Raw genomic sequence first — 20,415 nt, 5'->3', positions numbered from 1 at the left:
TGTTCAAAGGAATATGTAGATGAAATAATTTTTTCTTTTTTTTTTATCTGAAAGATGTCGTAAACTTCCAAAAGGACTTAAAGATTGGCAAGCTTTTTTGGATCTGAAAAAAAGAATTGATGATTTCAGTGAGTCATGTCCTTTACTAGAAATGATGACCAATAAGGCAATGAAACAGAGACACTGGGATCGAATCTCCGAGTTAACTGGAACCCCATTTGATGTGGAATCGGATTCTTTTTGTCTCAGAAATATTATGGAAGCACCACTCCTTAAAAATAAGGATGACATTGAGGTACATAAAAGTATAAGATGGTTCATTAAAGAATATCTCTTCTTTTCTGAAAATACACAAAATTATACAGACATTTTATTCAAGGGTATACTAATTGCCCGAGATGCACCCCCAAAATTTGGAATGATCCTGAACATCCCTTGGTTTTGCAAAATAATGCTGTAACTCAAGGAGGTAATAGGATTATTTGAAATATGTTAGTTTTGGAGCTCCTCAGTCTAACCTTCTATCCTCCTTAACTACACTTCATTTATAAAAAATATGTTTATTTCTGTATTGTGTTCATGGTGAATTCCTCAGAATAATTTTCCAAATTTCTAGTTCTAACTTTCCCTATTAGTCTATTAGCTATTTAAGATTATTATATTTTTCTTTTCCAAGATTTTTAATCAGTCCTTTTTATTTGCATGGTGTCTCTTTTTTATTGAGATATAATTGACATATAATATTATATTAGTTTTAGGTGTACAATATAATGACTCAATATGTGTATATATTGCTAAATGGTCACTACAATGTGTCTACTTAACATCCATCATCACACATAGGTACATTTTTTTTGTGTGATGAGGACTTTCGAGAACTACTATCTTAGCAACTTTCAAATATACAATATAGTATTCTAAACTGTAGTCACCATGCCGTACATTACATCCCCAGGACTTATTTTATAAATGGAAGTTCATATCTTTTGACCCCCTTCCAACATCAGAGAAATGCAACAGTGGATGAAGGTTCCTTTTTCTCCACAGCCTCTCCAACACTTGTGACTATTTGTCTTGTTGATGACAGCCATTCTGACTGGGGTGAGGTGATACCTCATTGTGGTTTTTATTTGCATTTCCCTGATGATTTGTGATGTTGAGTATTTTTTCATATGTGTATTTGCCATTTATATGTCCTCTTTGGAGAAATGTCTCTTCAGGTCCTGTGCCCATTTTTCAATTGGGTTGTTTGCTTTTTTGTTGTTGAGCTTCATGAGTTCCTTGTATAGTTTGGACATTAGCCCCTTATCGGAGGCACTGTTTGCAAAAATCTTCTCCCATCCAGTTGGCTGCCTCTTTATTTTGTCGATGGTTTCTTTTGCTGTGCAGAAGCTTTTAAGTTTCATATAGTCCCATTTGTTTATTTTAGCTTTTACTTCCATTGCCTTTGGAGTCAAATTCATAAAATGCTCTTTGAACCCAAGGTCCATAAGTTTAGTACCTATGTTTTCTTCTATGCAGTTTATTGTGTCAGGAATTATACTTAAGTCTTTGATCCATTTTGAATTAATTTTGGTACATGGTGACAGATAGCAGTCCAGTTTCATTCTTTTGCACGTGGCTATCCAATTCTCCCAGCACCATTTATTAAAGAGGCTGTCTTTCCTCCATTGTATGTTTTTAGCTTCTTTGTCAAACATTGTCCATATTTATGTGGTTTTATTTCTGGGTTCTCAATTCTATTCCATTGGTCTATGTGTCTGTTTTTCTGCCATTACCATGCTGTTTTGATTATTGTAGCCCTGTAGTACAAGCTAAAGTCAGAGACTGCGATACCTCCAGTATTCTTCTTTTTTCTTAAGATTGCTTTGGCTATTCGAGGTCTTTTGTGGTTCCAAACAAATCTGATGATTTTTGTTCTATTTCTTTAAAAACTGCTGTTGGGATTTTGATTTGAATTGCATTAAATCTGTATATTGCTTTGGGTACTATGGCCATTTTAACTATGTTGATTCTTGCAATCCATGAGCACGGAATGTCTTTCCATTCCTTTGTGTCTTCTTCAATTTCTTTCAAAAATGTCTTATAGTTTTCAGCATATAGGTCCTTCACATCCTTGGTTAGGTTTATTCCTAGGTATTTTATTGTTTATGTTGCAATTGCAAAGGGAATTGTTTTTTGTATTTCTTTTTCTGAGATTTAATTGTTAGTATATAGGAATGCAATGGACTTTTGTACGTTGATTTTATAGCCAGCAACTTTACTGTATTCGTTGCTTGTTTCTAATAGCTTTTTGGTGGAGTCTTTCGGGTTTTCTATATATAGCATCATGTCATCTGCAAAGAGTGATAATTTAACTTCTTCATTCCCAATTTGGATGCCTTTTATTTGTTTCTCTTACCTGATTGCTTTGGCAAGGACTTCCAACACTATGTTGAAAAGCAGAGGTGATTGGGGACAGCCCTGTCGTCTTCCTGAACGTAGAGCAAAGGGCTTCAGTTTTCCACCATTTATTATGAGATTAGCTGAGGGCTTGTCATATATGGCCTTTATTATATTAAGGTATTTTCCTTCTACACCTATTTTATTAAGTGTTTTAATCATAAATGGATGTTGTATCTTGTCAAATGCTTTTTCTGCATCAATTGATATAATCATATGATTTTTGTCCTTTATTTTGTTTATGTGATGTATCACATTGATGGATTTGCGGATATTGAACCATACTTGTGCCCCAGGGATGAACCCCACTTGGTCGTGATGAATGGTCTTTTTAATGCAATGTTGTATTCGATTTGCTAGAATTTTGTTTAGGATTTTTGCATCAGTATTCATCAGAGATATTGGTCTGTAGTTTTCTTTTTTTGTGTTGTCCTTACCAGGTTTTGATATTAGGGTAATGTTGGCCTCATAAAATGAGTTAGGGGGTACTGTCTCTTCTTCAATTTTTTGGAAGAGTTTGAGCAGGATTGGTATTAGATCCTGTCTGAAGGTTTGGTAGAATCCACTAGTGAAGCCATCTGGTCCCGGACTTTAGCTTTTGGGAAGGTTTTGGATGACTGATTCAATTTCATTACAGGTGATCGGTCTGTTTAGATTTTCCAGTTCTCATGGTTCAGCCTTGGAAAGCTATATGGTTCTAAGAACTCGTCCATTTCTTCTAGGTTATTGAATTTGGTGGCATATAGTCCTTCATAGTATTCTTGGATGATCCTTTGTATTTCTGTGGTGTCCGTGATAACTTTCCCTTTTACATTTTTGATTTTGTTAATTAGTGTCTTCTCTCTTTTTATCTTAGTGAGTCTAGCCAAGGGTTTGTTCGTTTTGTTAATCTTTTCAAAGAACCAGCTCTTTGTGACATTCATTTTTTCTATTGTTTTTTTGTTCTCTATTTCATTTAGTTCTGCTCTGATTTTTGTCATTTCCTTTCTTCTGCTGACCTTGGGTTTCACTTGTTCTTCTTTTTCTAGTTCTTTAAGGTGTAACATGAGGTTATTCATTTGGGGTTTTTCTTGTTTCTTGAGATAGGCCTGTAATGATATAAATTTCCCTCTTAAAACTGCTTTTGCTGCATCCCAAAAATTTTGGTAGGATGTATTTTCCTTGTCATTTGTTTCTATGTATCTTTTGAGCTCTCCTCTAATTTTTTCTTTGACCCAGTCGTTCTTTAAAAGTATGTTGTTTAATCTCCATGTATTTGTGTTTTTTCCTGCTTTCTTTTCATAGTTGATATCCAATTTCAAAGCCTTGTGATCAGAGAATATGCTTGGTATGATTTTAATCTTCTTAAATTTGCTGAGACTGATTTTATGTCCCAATATATGGTCTATCCTTGAAAATGTTCCATGTACACTCGAAAAGAATGTATAGTCTGATGTTTTAGGATGAAGTGCTCTACATATGTCAATGATGTCCATTTTATCTAGTGTGTCATTTAGGGCTGCTATTTCGCTATTTATTTTCTGTTTGGATGATCTATCCATAGCTGTCAATGATGTATTTAAGACCCCTAGTATGATTGTGTTTTGGTCAATTTCCCCCTTTAGTTCTGTTAGTAGTTGCTTCGTATATTTTGGTGCTCCCTGATTGGGGGCATAAATATTGATGACTGTCATGTCTTCTTGTTGTGTAGTCCCCTTTTCCATTATGAAATGTCCATCTTTGTCTTTTGTTACCTTTTTCACCCTGAAGTCTGTTTCATCTGATATCATTATGGCTACACCTGATTTTCTCTGGGTACCATTTGCTTAGAATGTGAATTTTCACCGTTTTACTTTGAGTCTATGCTTGTCCTGTAGCTGAGATGTGTTTCTTGGAGACAGCATATGGTTGGGTTTAGTTTTTTGATCCAATCTGCTACTCTGTGCCTTTTTATTGGTGAGTTTAGTCCAGTTACATTTAGGGTGATTACTGATATTGAGCATTTCCTGTCATTCTATCTTTAGTTTTCTGGAAAGGCTGTGTCTCCATTGTTTCTTTGCCTTTTTGTTGTTGTCTATTATTTCTGTGTGGTGGTATTCTATGATGTTTCCCTCTGTTTCTTCTTTTATTACAGTATGTATTTCAGTTCTGGATTTTTTTTGAGTGGCTACCCTTAAGTTTATGTAAAAGAAAGTTTGATATTTAGTGTATTCCATTTTCTTCATCATCCTTACTTTCTCCATTCCCATATTCCAGTTGAGGCCTTTACTGTCCTTTTTATGTTTTGGTTGGCACAAATTGTCCCTGTTGATGGTGGTCGAATAGCCTCCGTTAGTATTTTTTGTAGTGTAGGTCGTGTATTAGAACATTCCCTCAGCTGCTGTATGTCTGGAAAGGTCATTATTCCTTTTTCATATCTAAAGGATATCTTTGCGGGGTATATTATTCTTGGCTCATAATTTCTCTCTTTCATTCGTTGGAATATTTGGTTGTACTCTCGTGGCTTGTATCATTGCTGCTGAAAAATCTGATGAGTATCTAATGGGCTGTCCTTTGTAGGTTACCGTCTTCTTTTCTCTGGCTGCCTAGAGGATTCTTTCTTTGTCGTTGATTTTAGACAGCTTCAATACAATGTGCCTTGGAGAAGGCCTGCTGGGATTGAGGTAATTAGGTGTTCTATTTGCTTCTTGGATTCGAGGATCCAGTTCTGTCCACAAGTTTGGGAAGTTCTCATCGACAATTTGTTTGAATATATTCTCTGTTCCCTTCTATCTTTCTTCTCCTTCTGGTATGCCCATTATTCTCATATTGCTCTTTCTGATGGAGTCAGAAAGTTCTTGTAGAGTTCTTTCATTTCTTTGAAGTCTCAAGTCTCTTTCTTCTTCCATCTGTGTAATTTCCAGGTTTCTATCGTCGATGTCACTGATTCTTTCCTCCATCTGATAAACTCTACTACCTAAGCCGGTTATTTAATTCTTCTATTGAGTTTTTAATCTCCAGAAATTCCATTTGGTTCTTTTTTTTTAAATTTCAGTCTCTTTCGTAAAATGCTCATGTTGTTCTTTGATTGCGTTTCTGAGTTCATTAAATTGCCTTTCTGTGTTTTCTTGCATCTCGTTGAGTTTTTTTCAGAACTGCAATCTTGAATTCTGTGTCATTTAAGTCACATATTTCCATATCTTTAAGTTCCTTTACTGGAGCCTTTTCACTTTCTTTCTGAGCTGTCTTGTTGCCTTGGTTATTCATGGCAATATCTGATTTATTATTTCTCTTCCTAGACATCTGTAGGAGTGGCTTCTGCAACAGGTTGATAGGAAGAGGTCTTTCTTTTGTTTTCTAGTACTTGTTGGTAGAATGTTTTATTTTCTCTCCAACTGCAGCCTTTTTTTTCTCTCTCCTATGGTAGTGCTATGTTTTCTCTGCACTATTCCAGCTTCTCACACAATGGGAGGATTCCCTGGGAGACGGGCTTCTCTTCTGTTAACATTTGCCTGGGTCATAGGGTGCCACATCCCTGTGGGGATGCGGAGAGCTTTTGAAGTTCCAAAGCTCTTTTTGCACCAGATTCAGAGCCCGTATGTTTCAGCAGTTCTGTTTACTCCTGCAGGGATCCGCCCAGATAGGTGTGGCCAGAGGCGGGGTGAGTTGTGAGAAGTGGCGCAGAGCAATGGTGGGACCACCGCCACAGCTGGTCCTGCTTCCACAGCTCCCTCCCCTTTGCCTGAACTAGTTGGGCTGTGAATCTGTGTCTGCGGTCCACAGTTCTCAGAACTCAAATACTCTGTTCTTTTGATCTGACACTGCTACTGTTCCGCTTCTAGCACCGTGCAGGTGGGGGCGGGGCGAGCTCTGAGAGTGGGCGAGGGGGCGGCTAGTCTCAGTGCCTAAGGCTTCCGTTCTCTGCTCTGCAGTGAGGGCTTAAACCACCGATTTCAGCCCTCTTCCCTCAGTCTTTGCTGCCGTGAGCTTTGGGTTCAGCCGTGTTATATGCTGCCCCCTCAGCCCTGTGGGCCATAAGCGGAGCCCTAGCAGTCCGAGGCCTTCCCTCTCCCACAGCTGCGGTAGTTCCGGGATGCAGCGAGCTCGGAGCACTGAGGTAGGTCTGCGTCCTGCGCCCGCGCGGCTCCGTCTCCGCACTTCTCCTTTCCCTCCTCCCCCACTCATGCGATTCTCCCACCTTTAGGTGAATTCAGTAGTGGGCCTGTTCGTCTTGCCTGTCTGCTGTTCAGGGAGTCCTTTGTGGAGTTATTGTTGTTCAATTAGTTGTAAATTCCAGGGGAGCTTTACAGAGGCTCACCTTACGCCGCCATTTTGATGTCTCCCCCATAGGCTGTACTTTGAAAACTTCATTTTACAATTCCAAGGAATTCCAGGATTCAGTATTAACTACTGATACAGCAAAACAGACTCTCAGTGCTGTCTTCCCCACATACATTCTGTTGCTCTGCCCCACATGCCCTGTTGTTATCCAAGCCGGATTTCTGCTGTCACTGTATCCACTGCCTCTAAAGGAAGGAAGGGTTTCCCCTCCCTATAGTATATCTTCTCCCTTCCTATAACCCCCCATTGGAATCCAACTTATTCTCAGGTACTCCTTTCTCTATGAGGCCTTTTTTTTCAATGTGGGCAGAAGTCATTTCTCCTTCCAGTATTTATAACAGTTCGTACCATTCTCACAACATTTATCACATACTGATTTGTATTATATTTACTTGTGGAAATACCTTGCACCCTTAAATTCCTTTCCATTCTGTTATTCTGTGATTCTAATATGAAAATAAAATGAGGCATGATGGAGAAAAATATGTTACTTTTATTTTCTCTTGTGAGACTTTCGTATCAAGGATTCTCAGATAAACAGGAAAATCCGTAAGATAAAAATAGAATTGACTTTTAAGGGTCAGAACAGGCAGGAATATAGCAATGTTTATATGTTAAAGAGTTCAAAAGACACATGTATTCTGATTTGTTTCTCATAGTAAGCTGCTGAGATAGAGCAGCTGTAATTGTCTCCATTTTGGCCAAAAAACTCCAATTAAAATATAATCAAGCAAAATGATGATTTAAGTTCCATTATCACATATATGGATATGCTGGATTTCAGTAAAATAATTAGTAGTCAGAGTCTCAGAAAATTCTAGTTTGGACTTGCAACACAATGATCTTGAGCCTCAGTTTTATTGGCCATAAAAATGACTAAAAGACTTTTAGATCCAAGCTAAAAAATTCTGTGATTGTACAGTGCACTTAATTTGTAATGTGACATATTCTCTGATTTCTCTCTGAAGGATATTTGCATATCTGCCAGTAAGGAGAAGGATATTGAAGCGAAGCTGACTCTGGTTATTGAGAATTGGACCAACCAGAACCTGAGTTTTGCAGCATTTAAGGGAAAGGGAGAGCTCCTGCTCAAAGGAAGTGAATCAGCGGAAATTATCACCTTGATGGAGGATAGTTTAATGATCTTAGGTTCCTTACTAAGCAACAGGTAATTTTATAATTTGTGGGGGATAGTTTTAATTTAGTGATTAGGGTTATAAAATACTAGGTAAAAGTCCTGTTTTGCAGTTGTAGCACATGAGATTCTGACCGAAAGTGCTAACTCTTGTCTGTCCCTCTTTGAACTTTCCCCTAGTAATCATGGCCTCCACCTCTCTTTCATGGTATTCATCTCCCCTTCCTATTTTTTTCTGGTGGTCCCCATAATTATTCTCCCCCAAACTGACAGCTTCTATCTTGAACCTCTTGACTCCCCACTGAGATGACCTCTTCATTTCATATCTCTCTCTCTCTCTCTCTCTCTCTCTCTCTCTCTCTCTCTCTCTCTCTCTCGTTCCTCTGATTTGTCATTATTGCTCAAGTGTTCACCCAATGGTCCAGGAAAAGCATGCTGGCAACACATGAAAGGAATATACCATTAGGGGTTTGGCTCTTACCAATTTTCACTTTTTATGGTGAAATGTCGCTTTATCTGTGCTGGGTCTTCTATGGCCTGAATGGCAACCTGTCCAGCATTGGACTACTGAACCAACTCAAAGGTGACTGTGATCTCATGCAGCTTTAAGAAGTTCCAGTGGGACTCAGATTAAGTGTGCTGTCAGGTCTGGGTCTGACTATTAGCAGCCTCTAATCCCCTGGCTGACTATGCAGTAATTCTCAACTGTTCGTCACTCTAACACACCTAAGGAATATGTCACAACCCCATCATTAACAGAGGTCAATGCAAGGTGATGGGGATTCTAATGACCCTTCTCTGGGTTGGGATCACTGGTAAATGAATGGCATCCTGCATGACCTCTGGCCTCAGAGGCAGTCTTGTATTTGGATAATGCACTAATCCACATAGTTCCTAGTCCAGGGAGTTCTGGGTTGAACTTAGTGGGATTAAGGTCCTAGGTGCACCCTCTGCTTGCAGGGAATCTGAATAATCCTGGCAAAGGTGACCATAGGATATTCGGTGGTTCCTAGACTTCCTGGGCTGCTAGTACTCCAGAGTTCATTGCAAATTTTGCCATTCTGATTTCCTAGATGATGACCTCTTGAAGAAAGACTGTAGATTAACCTGCACAGTGTCAATTGGCCAATAAATTCAGGATTTGAAGGCTTTTCTTATTTCTTAAATATTTAACTTGCATGAAACCTGATTAGTGTAGTACCTATTTATAGTACTAGTAAACTCAGTGTTGAGGCCCTTCTAAGAAGGAATGTAAGAATAGCTAAGAAGTCACTACATTCTGGGAGATTGACCCCCTAGAGAACTTTGCAGCACTAGAAAGCCTTTTCCAGAACTAACCACAGACTGATCTTATAGCAGGCAGTGCCTGTTGGATCTCTCGGGCTACCTTCACGTGACTTCAGAAGGAAATTGTATATCTCCACGCATGAGACTTGACTCTAGATATTGCCTGGATTGTGACACTTTCCTGGGGGATCCCTGATTCCACTGGGGTTCCATGGATATTCCCATTTATCATGACAGGTTCCACTACGCAAAGCTGTGCAATGCAGGTATCTGGCCAGTGGACAGAAACTGGTTACGCTGGATTTCATTTCAGATCTCCCCTTTTCATGTTGGAAATGTATACATCATCAAAGATAACTGGTTTGGTTTTTTTCCTTATGGGCAGGATCATTTTTGGCCCCAAATATTTAATTGCTTCAACTCCCTGAAATGCCCATTCATATCAATGTAGTCTGCATTTATTGATTTTGAAGATGTTTTTGACATATTGACTGCCTTTTAGCTGTAGACCAATGCCCAGATGGACAGTATACATTGAGTGTCGAGAAAAATGCCTCTTACTGCCCGAATAGCTCACCTACCTCCTGGGACAATTTTTGTACAATTTCCTTTATACATCTATGTATAAAAAGGCTTCCAGAGAAGTTATAGGTTTTACTCAGGCATCAGACTATACCCAGAAGAACTCCATTCTATATGTCAGCACCATCAAGTCACCCTTTCCTGGATCAAGAAAAGTTTTAAGACCCCAATCAATGTGTGCCACTCACTAGGTCATGCCACCACACCACATCAAAACTACTTGTCATTGCCGCAAACTGAACCCAGCTTCTTAATCCAACTGTAGGTGATTAGGTTTTTACCAAGGAGCTTCCCATCACTTCCTCCATGGCATCTACTCTATTTTTGTCTTTCCTTTTTGTGCCCAGCTTTCTGAACGTCGTGTATTCTCATAAACCCTTTTGGTAGCCCTGATGGTCAGAAAACAGGAATGCTGTTTGGGGGTAACTATCTGGGATCTCTAGTACTGCAGAATCTCAGTACAGTGCTGGGGGCATTAGCAATCTGTGGGAAGGAAGAGCATACCTGTAAGCGGACATCGAACCTCAAGCCTGACTCAGGCTTATGGTAATAGTTCCACAGACCAGTAACAAATAGTGTCCTTTGTGTTGTTCTCACAGGTGGTCCCTACTTTTTTTGTCTCACAAAAGTCTCGGCAAACCATTTTGTTCTTTGTTTTCACTTTATTCCCAGAAGGAACTAGCACAGTTCCTTTACTGGACCTCTGTGCCATAAGACTGGACCCATTTTCTGATTCTGTGACTAACACATGGGGACAATAAGTGAAATCACTATAAAGGTTTTACCCATAAAAAAAGCAAAAATGTAATTAGCTATAAGAAATTTATTAGGGACTACCTTTTAGGAAAAAAAGTTCATTCCCAAAAGAATGTTTCTCTTTTAATTCATTTTGTTAGGCCATACTATTTTCTGAATCTTCATTAAATGTAATATTTTCTTGTTCTTACTTTTTAGATACAATGCTCCATTTAAAAAAAATATACAGAATTGGGTGTATAAGTTGTCCACTTCCTCAGATATAATTGAAGAGTGGCTAGTAGTCCAGAACCTTTGGGTTTATCTTGAAGCTGTTTTTGTAGGTGGAGATATTGCCAAACAGCTGCCTCAGGTAAATGTGGTTTTTATAACTACTGATACAGTAATTTGGTGTGTGTTGTCTGTATGTCTCTGCAAAAGTCTTCATAAAGAAGTGTGGTTGGTCATGTCTTGGTTATTTACACCAGAGGTTGGCAAACTATGGCTCGCTTACCTGTTTTTGTAAATAAAGTTTTATTGAAACACAGACATATTCATTCATTTATATTCTGTCTGAAGGCTTTAGCATTACAGCAGAAGTGTTGAGTAGTTATAACAGAGACCACGTGGCCTACAAAGCCTAAAATATGTACTATCTGGCCCTTTACAATAAATAAATAAATAAACAAATAAATAAATAAATAGTGACCTTTGATTATATTAGCAGAAAGAGGAAAATCACATATTTTCAAACAGGGAAAAATCTCCAGGTTGTTTGAGGATGTGAGGTACATTCAAGTGTGGCATTGTTAAATTATAGTAATTCATCTCTTCCAAGAGCTAACCTCACAATATCCTTCTGAGGGTAGAATTAAAATTAATTTGTATTCTGTAAGTGCAATTAACTACTAGTAAGTTGACTAATAATAAATTAGAAATATACCATGAGGCAAGGAAACTTCACCTTAGAAACATGTAGCAAAAATCATTAAAACAGCTCTGTTGGGGCCTATTAAATAAATGCCATACCTCACTAATAGCTTTATTCAGCGAAGGTAATTTCTCTCCTATGAAATTAAGCCTACTCTTTCTGAATTTCCACACCTATAAACAGGATCTATATAGATTAAAAATCAAGGATAAAAGAGTTTTGAAAATGACTCATTTCCCTTTGTAACACATTTTAGAAACACAAATCTTTTTTTAATCAGAAAGTTACATTAAAAATGCACTTAAAAGTTTTGAAATAGGCAAGATTATGCCAATTTCTAGAGGCATTTTTGCAATTGAATGCAAAGTTTACCATCATCTGTAGTAAATAGAAAATTTTCATTTGCAAACATGTAAATGAAGCTTTGTTTTGGGATTTTACTGTTTTCTTTTTTTTCCCTGGGATATTATTAAGCTGTAATTATTCCAAGGATCCTGAGATCAAATTATTTTCATGCTTCTTTAATTTTCTCATCAAACCACCCAGAGTGCTGAAAGAGTAGATTTGAGATTGAAGTTGATAGCTTTGAAAGTTAATCATGTGGTACTTTGAAAAACATATTAAATGTAAGCAAACAAGTGATAAACCCTGTTGTGATAAAGCAGTATTTCAATAAGCAGTTTTATGACTTTGGTTTTTGTTGTTCTGATGAAAAAAAGAATTTTCCCTTTAAATTATGTAGCCCCAGACTAGTAGAGGCTGGTTTAAAGAACTCTAGGAAATTATAAACTCTAGAAAATTATAAAGTGAGTACTTTGCTTTATTCAAGTATCCGAATGCTGATTTTTACTGAATATGTATTTGTTTTTAGGAAGCAAAACGTTTTCAGAATATTGATAAGTCATGGATAAAGATAATGCAGAGAGCTCATGAGAATCCCAATGTGATTAGTTGCTGTGTTGGAGATGAAACCATGGGGCAACTTTTACCTCATTTACACGAACAGTTGGAAGTATGTCAGAAGTCACTTACAGGGTAAGAGTTTAATTTTTAAATTATCTGTCATTTTATATGTGCTGGTGTTTTATCCCAAACGAGTTAATAGTATCATTAACAACATTTCTGGTTGGTAGTGATAGGAATCTAACATTTCACATACATTTACTTTTTTTAACTTTAATTAAATTTATTTAATTAATTGATTATTTTAACTTTTATTTATTTTAAGTGTGTTTTTCCATGACCCATCAGCTCCAAGTCAAGTAGTTGTTTCCGTCTAGTTGTGGAGGGCGCCCCTCACAGTAGCCATGTGGGGATTAAGCCCTAAATTTAATTTTTCTCCAAAAAAAAAAAAAAAAAAAAAGATACCTTCAACCTGGGGGTGGGCAAATTAAAGCATTGTATTAGTTTTGTAGGGCTGCTGTAACAAACTACCACAAACTAGGTGTCTTAAAACAACAGAAATGTATTGTCTCACAGTTCTGGAGGCTGGAAGTCTGAAATCAAGACGTTAGCACCTTTTGAAAGCTCTAGGGCAGAATCTTTCCTTGTTTCTCCCAGCTTCTGGTGGTCCTAGGAGTTCTGGCTGGTGGCTACATAACTCCAATCTCTATCTCTGAATTCACATGTCCTTTTCTTCCTGTGTGTCTCTCATGAGGACACTTATTAGATTTAGGGCTTAGTTGATTAATCCAGGATGATCTCTTCTTGAGATCCTTAACTTCAATACGTCTGCAAAAATCCTTTTTCCAAATTAAGATTACATTCGCAGTTTCCAGGAAATGGGACCTAGACCTATCTTTTGAGCGGCTTTTATTCAGCCCACCGCAGGCATGGAGTAGAGATGTGCAATAAGAGAACAATTAAGCAGATGAATTCATGAAAATTTTCTTAAAAAGCATTTCATTCTTAATTTCTATTTGAAATAAGGTGAACATATATCCTGGTTTGTCTAAGTTTATGCCTCTGTCCTAGTTTAATGGTTAGCTGTCCCCGCTTTCATTTTCAAAATGTGCTGGTTTGGCAATAAATTATGTGTTCACCATGGATTTAAGCCTGGGGTTCAAAATACTCTTAGAAAGCTCACAGAAGAACTCTTGATGAGAAAGAAGATGATGGATGGGACAGGTTTGCTCTGAAACCCTTTCTTGTATCCACTTGTTTTCCCAAGTAGTATCCATGGTGTAGCATAGATTTTGGATTTAACCAAATATTTCAGAAGCAAATGGGAAATGATGATAGGTGTTTGCTATTATCTTATTGAAGATGTTAGTGATTATGTCATAGCTAAAAATAAAATAAAATAAATAATTCAGAAAAAATCATTTGGTAATGCAACTTTATTTAAAGGTATTTGGAGAAGAAGCGATTACTATTTCCAAGATTTTTCTTTGTATCCGATCCAGTCCTCCTGGAAATTCTTGGGCAAGCCAGTGATTCCCATACCATACAGGTATGAGCTAAATATCTATTACCTAAATCTTTTTTTCCCATAGCATACATAATCAGTAATAAAAATGAAGTTAACATCTTAAAAGTGGAGGCAAGAAAGAAGAGTATTTAAAATTAGGTTGATTACAAAATGTCTTTTTTTCTGTGTATTTGGTGTCCATCAACCTGAGGCAAGGATCATCAACTACGCTACTCGCCAGCCCACTGACCTTGGCCAGCTTCTTATTTTTCCTGCACCTCAGTTTCCTCATCTGTAAAATCAGGATATTATTAATGGTTCCCATTATTATATCCTCATAGGATTGTCATAGGATTATGTGAGATTACGTATTGAAAAGTATCTGGCACCGGTGTGTGCTCAGTAAATATAATTCATTATTATGAGTATTTTAGTCTAAATATTTTTAAATCAAACAGAGCTTATGGTTTGGATCTGTCCTTTTTACTGTCTAGAATGCTTCTCTAATGCTTTTAGCCATTTCCAAGGGCAATACTTCCAGGAGGAAGAGAAAAATTATAGAGAGCTGGGAGAGGGAGGAATTAAACCAGGCCGTTTCTGGTTTGGGAATCTGGAAAATAGCTACTGACACCTTCCTGATTGGTTTCCAGAAAGTTCTGGGGATGAGAAAAGAGGAGAAAAGCTGTGTAAAGCAGAAGTGGAGCCAAAAGAGAATGCAGGACTGAGCTGGGAGGGACCAGGTGATTTAGTCTCTATCTGGAGGAAGGCGACAGTCGTTAATTAGTCCAATCTCCGTAGTCTAGAGGGGCATTGAAGGGCTTGGAGGAAACATTTTGTGGGGCTGGATTTTAAAAAGTGGACCTCCAATTGAGTCAAGGGTCAATGCCATCTTTTTTTCTTTTTTTGAGACGCTGAAGTAAATTCTTAATCTTTTACAAACGTAAAATATATTAAGACTTTTTAAAACATCTCAATGGCTTTTAGCCTCATGTATGATGTTTTGCTGTCTCGTGCTTCTTACAGCCCCATCTCCCAGCAGTATCTGACAACATAAATGAGGTGACATTTCATGCAAAGGACTACGATCGTATCCTGGCCGTCATATCAAGAGAAGGAGAAAAAATTATTGTAATTTAATTTGGTTACACTTTCGTTGTTAGGATTTCTTTAAAAATTTACATTGTTGAGAATGCAATTCTCTTATGAAAAGAAAAGGGTTCTGGGATGGACCCGGGTTCTAGTTCTGCAGCTTTTACTGTGACAAACTAGTTTGGATAATTCGTTTAACTTCTCTAAGACTCATTTTATCACTTACAAAATGAAAGTTTTAGACCAGATGATGTTCCTTCCACCCACGGTATTAGTTGATTTGACTCATGTTTTAAATATTTTGTGCAACCCCCCCCCAAAAATACCCACATCCCCCCCAAAAAAATATTTTGTGTAAAAGATAAAAATATTTGCTTGGCACAGCATAACTATGATTTATCAAGTTAAGTGTGGGACATTTGTAAAAATACCAAGCTATTATCAATTTGTAATATATTTGTAATATATTTTTTCAGTTGGATAGTCCTGTTATGGCCAAAGGTCCTGTAGAGATTTGGCTTCTGGAATTGTTAAAAATGCAGATGTCATCATTACATAACATAATTAGATCTGCGTTCTATCAAATCAGTGATTCGGGATTTCAGCTCTTACCTTTCCTCAATCACTTTCCAGCACAGGTGAGAACACACAGTGTTTAAATAATGGTTATAAAAAATGGAAATTAAGGGGAAGGATACTCAGGAGGCAGTCAGCCTGATGGTGTGGAGCCTGGTATAGCTTTGAACTAGTTGGGGAGGCCCACCCTCCCTTAGCTCCCAACCACCTGCTGTCCATGTACACCATTCAAGACCCCCCCCCCACACACACATCCTCCTGTTCTCCCATCAAGACCATACACTGAGACGAAAACACTTATGGAAAATTTCATCTTATATGTAAAAACATAGGTAGATATAGATACACATATAGATAGGGATATATATAAAAGGAATGAGCATCTTTTCTTGAAATGAAATCCATCTTACCTCTTGTTTATTTTCCCTTCAATTTAAAGATTAAAAATTGGCATAATCTGTTAAAGGAGGGCTTCTCCTGCAACTAACTTTTTAATGAGAGAAGACCTTGAAGGGGCTGAGGTTGGAGTAGGTGTTCTCTTGAAGAGCTCTCTCAAATCCGATGGCTCTTAGAAGTGTACTGTAAGTGCCACGTATTATTAAAACCGGATATAGAAAATGACAAGCCAATAGTTTTATTACATTTTCAGCCAAGATAAATGAAAAGTAATGATTTGTGATCTGGGTCAGAGATAGTGTGGGATAGAAGGCAAGAGACATCCAAGACAAATGTAGGCAGTTTTTGCCCAAACTGTTTCTTCTCCAACTGCTCCTACCAAACCGCCCTCCAAATCCTGAATGACTTGCTTCACACACTGTAGAGAGAGCTGAAATGATATGAAATTAATTATTCAAATGACACGAGTACAGATATAGAAACAATCTTTATTGAGGAGAATAGTTTAATATTGTGATTTTTTCAAAATATTGTATAATAGCCTTCTCAAGCTTTAATATTTTTATTAGGATTATTACCTTTGTGATAAATCTTTATAAAATACTTTATTGGATAAGCTGAGAAAGTCACTCCTTAGACAAAATCAAGATATTTTTCCTCTCCCAGGAGAGATTGATTACCCCGTGTATTCTGAAAGAGAGGCTCAGTCTAGTTTAGATAGAGGAGTTAGCATTAAAGGTGGAAAAGTTGAAGAGTAAGTTCAAATCAATGGTGAAGTTGAACAGGATATAGCAGGAAAGCTGACTAGCTTTCGAGATTTTCCTTAGTGTGCATACATACACATATACATAAATAAAGAGATGAAATTTGAAACAATGTTAGGTAAAAATCAACATTGTGGTGGGCAAATTTCAGTTATTTGGGAAAATTGCTTTAAAGAGTAACTATATAGCAAATTAGTATATGTTAAATATATATGTTGAATGAATATGTGGTCATTACTCTTCAAAGCAATTTTTCCAAATAACTGAAATTTGTCCCCTACAATGTTAATTTTTTATTTAAAAATTTTTTTAAATTTCATCTCTGCTTTCTTCTAAACACATTTTTAAGATTATGAATGCATTGGATCCTTGTTGCAAACATTTGGGAAAATTTGAAAAATATAAAAATGAAAATAAAAATTTCCCATATTTCTATCACTTAGAAATGATGACTAAATATTTTAGTGTATTTTCTTCCAGTATTTTTTAATGTGCTTATTAACAGGCATCAAATAATATGAGAATGAGCATTCTTATTTTGTTTTTTACTTTAATGAGACATCCTCCAGTTTTCACCATTAAGTCCCCTGCTTCTTACACAAGTAAAAAACATAATTTAAACCTTTCTTGGTGACTCAGGTTAGTCATTTCAAAGATTAATTTTTAGAATATACCAAAATCAATATGCAGTGGTTTTTTTCAAGGTCTGTGGGTCTATTTGTCTTTAAATCAGACAGCCTTACATTGTTGTTTCTGTATTGTGTCTCTTTGCTTTTCAAACTATCTTGTGCTCTTCTGCCATCATGGCCAGAAACAGCTCGCTATTGGGAGCTTCATGACACCGGCTATTTCCTCTGTATCTGGTTGCTCACCTTAGCCAGGTGTTTTCATTTACCTTTACCTACAGACTCCAGGATTGGCAACTGTTCTAGCAGGAAAAACATGGAAGTTCCTCAGAGGACAGGGATTAGGAAAGGGTTTGATTCCTGCTTAACCCACATCAAATGCCATGTCCAGTAATATCCACATGCCACTCACACTGCTTTCAGTCCTCTGCCAAATATGGGGTTCCTTTTTGGTCCAAATGATTTTGGATCTGTTCCTTTACTCTGTGGATGAACAAAAGCTCCCAAAGGGACAGCTGCTGCAGTGACAAAGTGAGGGTGGGGGTATTCTGATTACTTTTACTCCCTTTCCTGGGCAGAAATTGTAGGCAAGGTGACAGTCACTCACAGTTTCCCTGTGCCTTCATCAGGAGACAAAGGGTAAGCTTCTCCTCTTCTCACTTTCTGTGTCTCTCTCCTTTAGACTGATATATAGATAGCGAGGTAGGTGTAGGTGAAGATATGGATTTTAGAGTGAAGATCAAGAAAGGAGATATGCCGCATATCTTTTTAAAAAGTTGTGAAGAGATGTTTGGAAAACAATTTTTGGGAGTGGAGAAATGCGTGTCCATTTTTTACTTTAACAGGAGTAAAATCCTGTTCACCTTCATGTGAATAACTGACCACCAAATTTTATTGCAGTATCTGTTTTAAATATTTGGCTTATTTATCTGCTGAATTTGTAGGTTGGGCTCCTGGGAATTCAAATGTTGTGGACACATGATTCAGAAGAGGCTTTACATAATGCAAAAGATGACAGGAAAATCATGCAAGTGACCAACCAGAAATTTTTGGATATTCTAAATACTCTAATTAGTCAGACAACACATGACCTCAGCAAGTTTGAAAGAGTGAAATTTGAAACTCTAATTACCATCCATGTGCATCAGAGAGATATTTTTGATGACTTGGTAATGTATCTTTTTTCTTAATTTACAGTAATTTAGTATACTAGTTAATAATTTATTGTTCCTAATAATGAACAAATTATTATGCATATTATCTAACTTATATGAACCTTTCATCTACCTGGCTCTTTTTCACAACTGTCTTCATATATATCATGTCCACAAATATCTATATTTTGTGATTTAATCAACCACATATGTATATTCACATTTGGCATTCTGAAAGTCTGGAACCAACTGATGTGATGTGAATTAACTAATTATCCCATTAAACCAAATGACAGGAACATGATATAATTTAGGTGAGATTGGTCATGATGGGCCGATTGGGAAAGAAGTCCAGATCGAATAGAATCAAGCTTCAGAGAACTCACATGGCTATTTGTCTAACTGATAGTGTACAACAGGGCATCATGGGCTGGATTTGGGCAAGGTTCTGCAGGGTGGGATAGGAGGAGTATTTGAATTCCCTTTGGAAACAGAACTCTAAAGCTAACCAGTGGCCTTGAGCAAGACTAAGTTCTCATAAAGCAGTAGGTAGTTATCTGTTACAGGGTAGGGGCCTCAGGCAGTTTTGATTTATCACCATTTGACTATCTTTGTCTTTAACTACCATTGTTTTCTTTTTATTTGTTTCGATGAACCTAAAAGGCATCTCTTTCTTTCATACAGAGCTATATAATCCGCGCAACTTGGGGCTTTGTTTTAGAGAATGTGATCACAGGCTACCTATGTCAAACTTGTATCAAAAGTTCTGATTACATAAGTTATATTTATTGAAGATTGAAGGACAAGCAGTCTATTTATTCCACTGGAATCTAGATCCTCGCTTCTCAAAGTATTGTATGCCAACCAGTTGCATTGGCATTTCCTGGGAGCTTGTTTTTTATTATAAAAAAGTGGGATCTCCAGCTTTCTCGCCCCACTACGCTCCACCCCATCTACTGAATCAGAATCTACATTTCAACAAGATTCCCAGCTAATTAATATGCATATTAAAGTCCAAGAAACATTGCTGTAGGATTTCTCTCTGGATCTTTGGGTCAAGCTAGTCATCAGGAAGCTGTACACTTAGACCATGTTTCTTTGACCTTTTACAGATTTGCTTTCACTGAATTGCAATTTCCCTTATACTTTGGCTTTCGTTGAAGTCCATCTCAAGAAACTCCTATGGAATCCATTACTGTATCTGCTAAGGTTACGGAGGCTGTTGTCTATCCATCTTCCACTGACTCTTAAAGCTGAAGTCTCATGGAAGAAATTTCTTTTAAATTTAAGTGCTGAGCAAAACTTTACTTTACATACAGAATGGATTTTTTTTTAAATACCTATACACAATTAAAACCATGAAACTATTTTCTTTCGGTTTTAATCACTATTGAACTCATGGTCAGTTTGTATCCCAACTAAAATAAGATTTCATGGCCAGCATATTTGCACATTATTTTTCCATGCATAATGCTTAGAAGAGCCTGTTATATAGTAAGAAATCAGTAAATAGTAGCTGTTCTTTCTTCATCCTCTTTGATCTCCTCCTCACCATCTTAACAGATTGTTGAAAGTGGCCAGCTGACTGCATTGCCATGGCTGTGGGACCTGTGTTAGAGTCCCTGGGGTTGGCTTATGTTCCCGAAAGGAGCTCTTTTAAGGTCATGAACACACTGTGCTTTAGGAGGAAAGCCAGAATTCTTAAGTGAAGGGGAGGCAAGGTCATAAACTATGAAACAACAACAAAAAATAAGATTGTAAATAGCATGGAGACTTGATTAGATGGAGACCTGAACATTGTATAGTGGCCAGAGTTCCATTTATTAGTGTCAGCTGAGTGACCTGGAAGAGGGCCACTGGGTTTAAAAGCAGTGAAGGTGACCATTTGCCACTTTCCTATGTTGATTTCCCCGAGTGGGCAGGACTAGGGTTTCTCCAAGTTTGCTAATGGAGTCATGAGGCACCCCAGGATGTGGTTGTGGTGGGATG

At 37.4% G+C, this 20,415-nt stretch overlaps 1 protein-coding gene across 1 annotated transcript in view; it reads left to right on the top strand.

Moving 5' to 3' along the window:
* Positions 1-20,415, top strand: part of DNAH8 (dynein axonemal heavy chain 8) — a gene marked incomplete at both ends in the record, with an annotated part of 336,864 nt that overhangs the window by 139,269 nt on the left and 177,180 nt on the right. Inside the window, 8 exons of the mRNA XM_081042394.1 lie at positions 55-295; positions 7,710-7,909; positions 10,700-10,853; positions 12,283-12,446; positions 13,761-13,863; positions 14,845-14,949; positions 15,387-15,548; positions 18,217-18,441. Of these exons, the coding sequence (XP_080898520.1) occupies positions 55-295; positions 7,710-7,909; positions 10,700-10,853; positions 12,283-12,446; positions 13,761-13,863; positions 14,845-14,949; positions 15,387-15,548; positions 18,217-18,441 (1,354 nt within the window). The remainder of the gene's footprint in view (positions 1-54; positions 296-7,709; positions 7,910-10,699; positions 10,854-12,282; positions 12,447-13,760; positions 13,864-14,844; positions 14,950-15,386; positions 15,549-18,216; positions 18,442-20,415) is intronic.

Source organism: Rhinolophus hipposideros, assembly GCF_964194185.1.
Source record: "Rhinolophus hipposideros genome assembly, chromosome: 3".
NCBI lineage: Eukaryota > Metazoa > Chordata > Mammalia > Chiroptera > Rhinolophidae > Rhinolophus > Rhinolophus hipposideros.
Note: the sequence above shows the minus strand (reverse complement) of the source record. Positions and strands in the feature narration are given on the sequence as shown.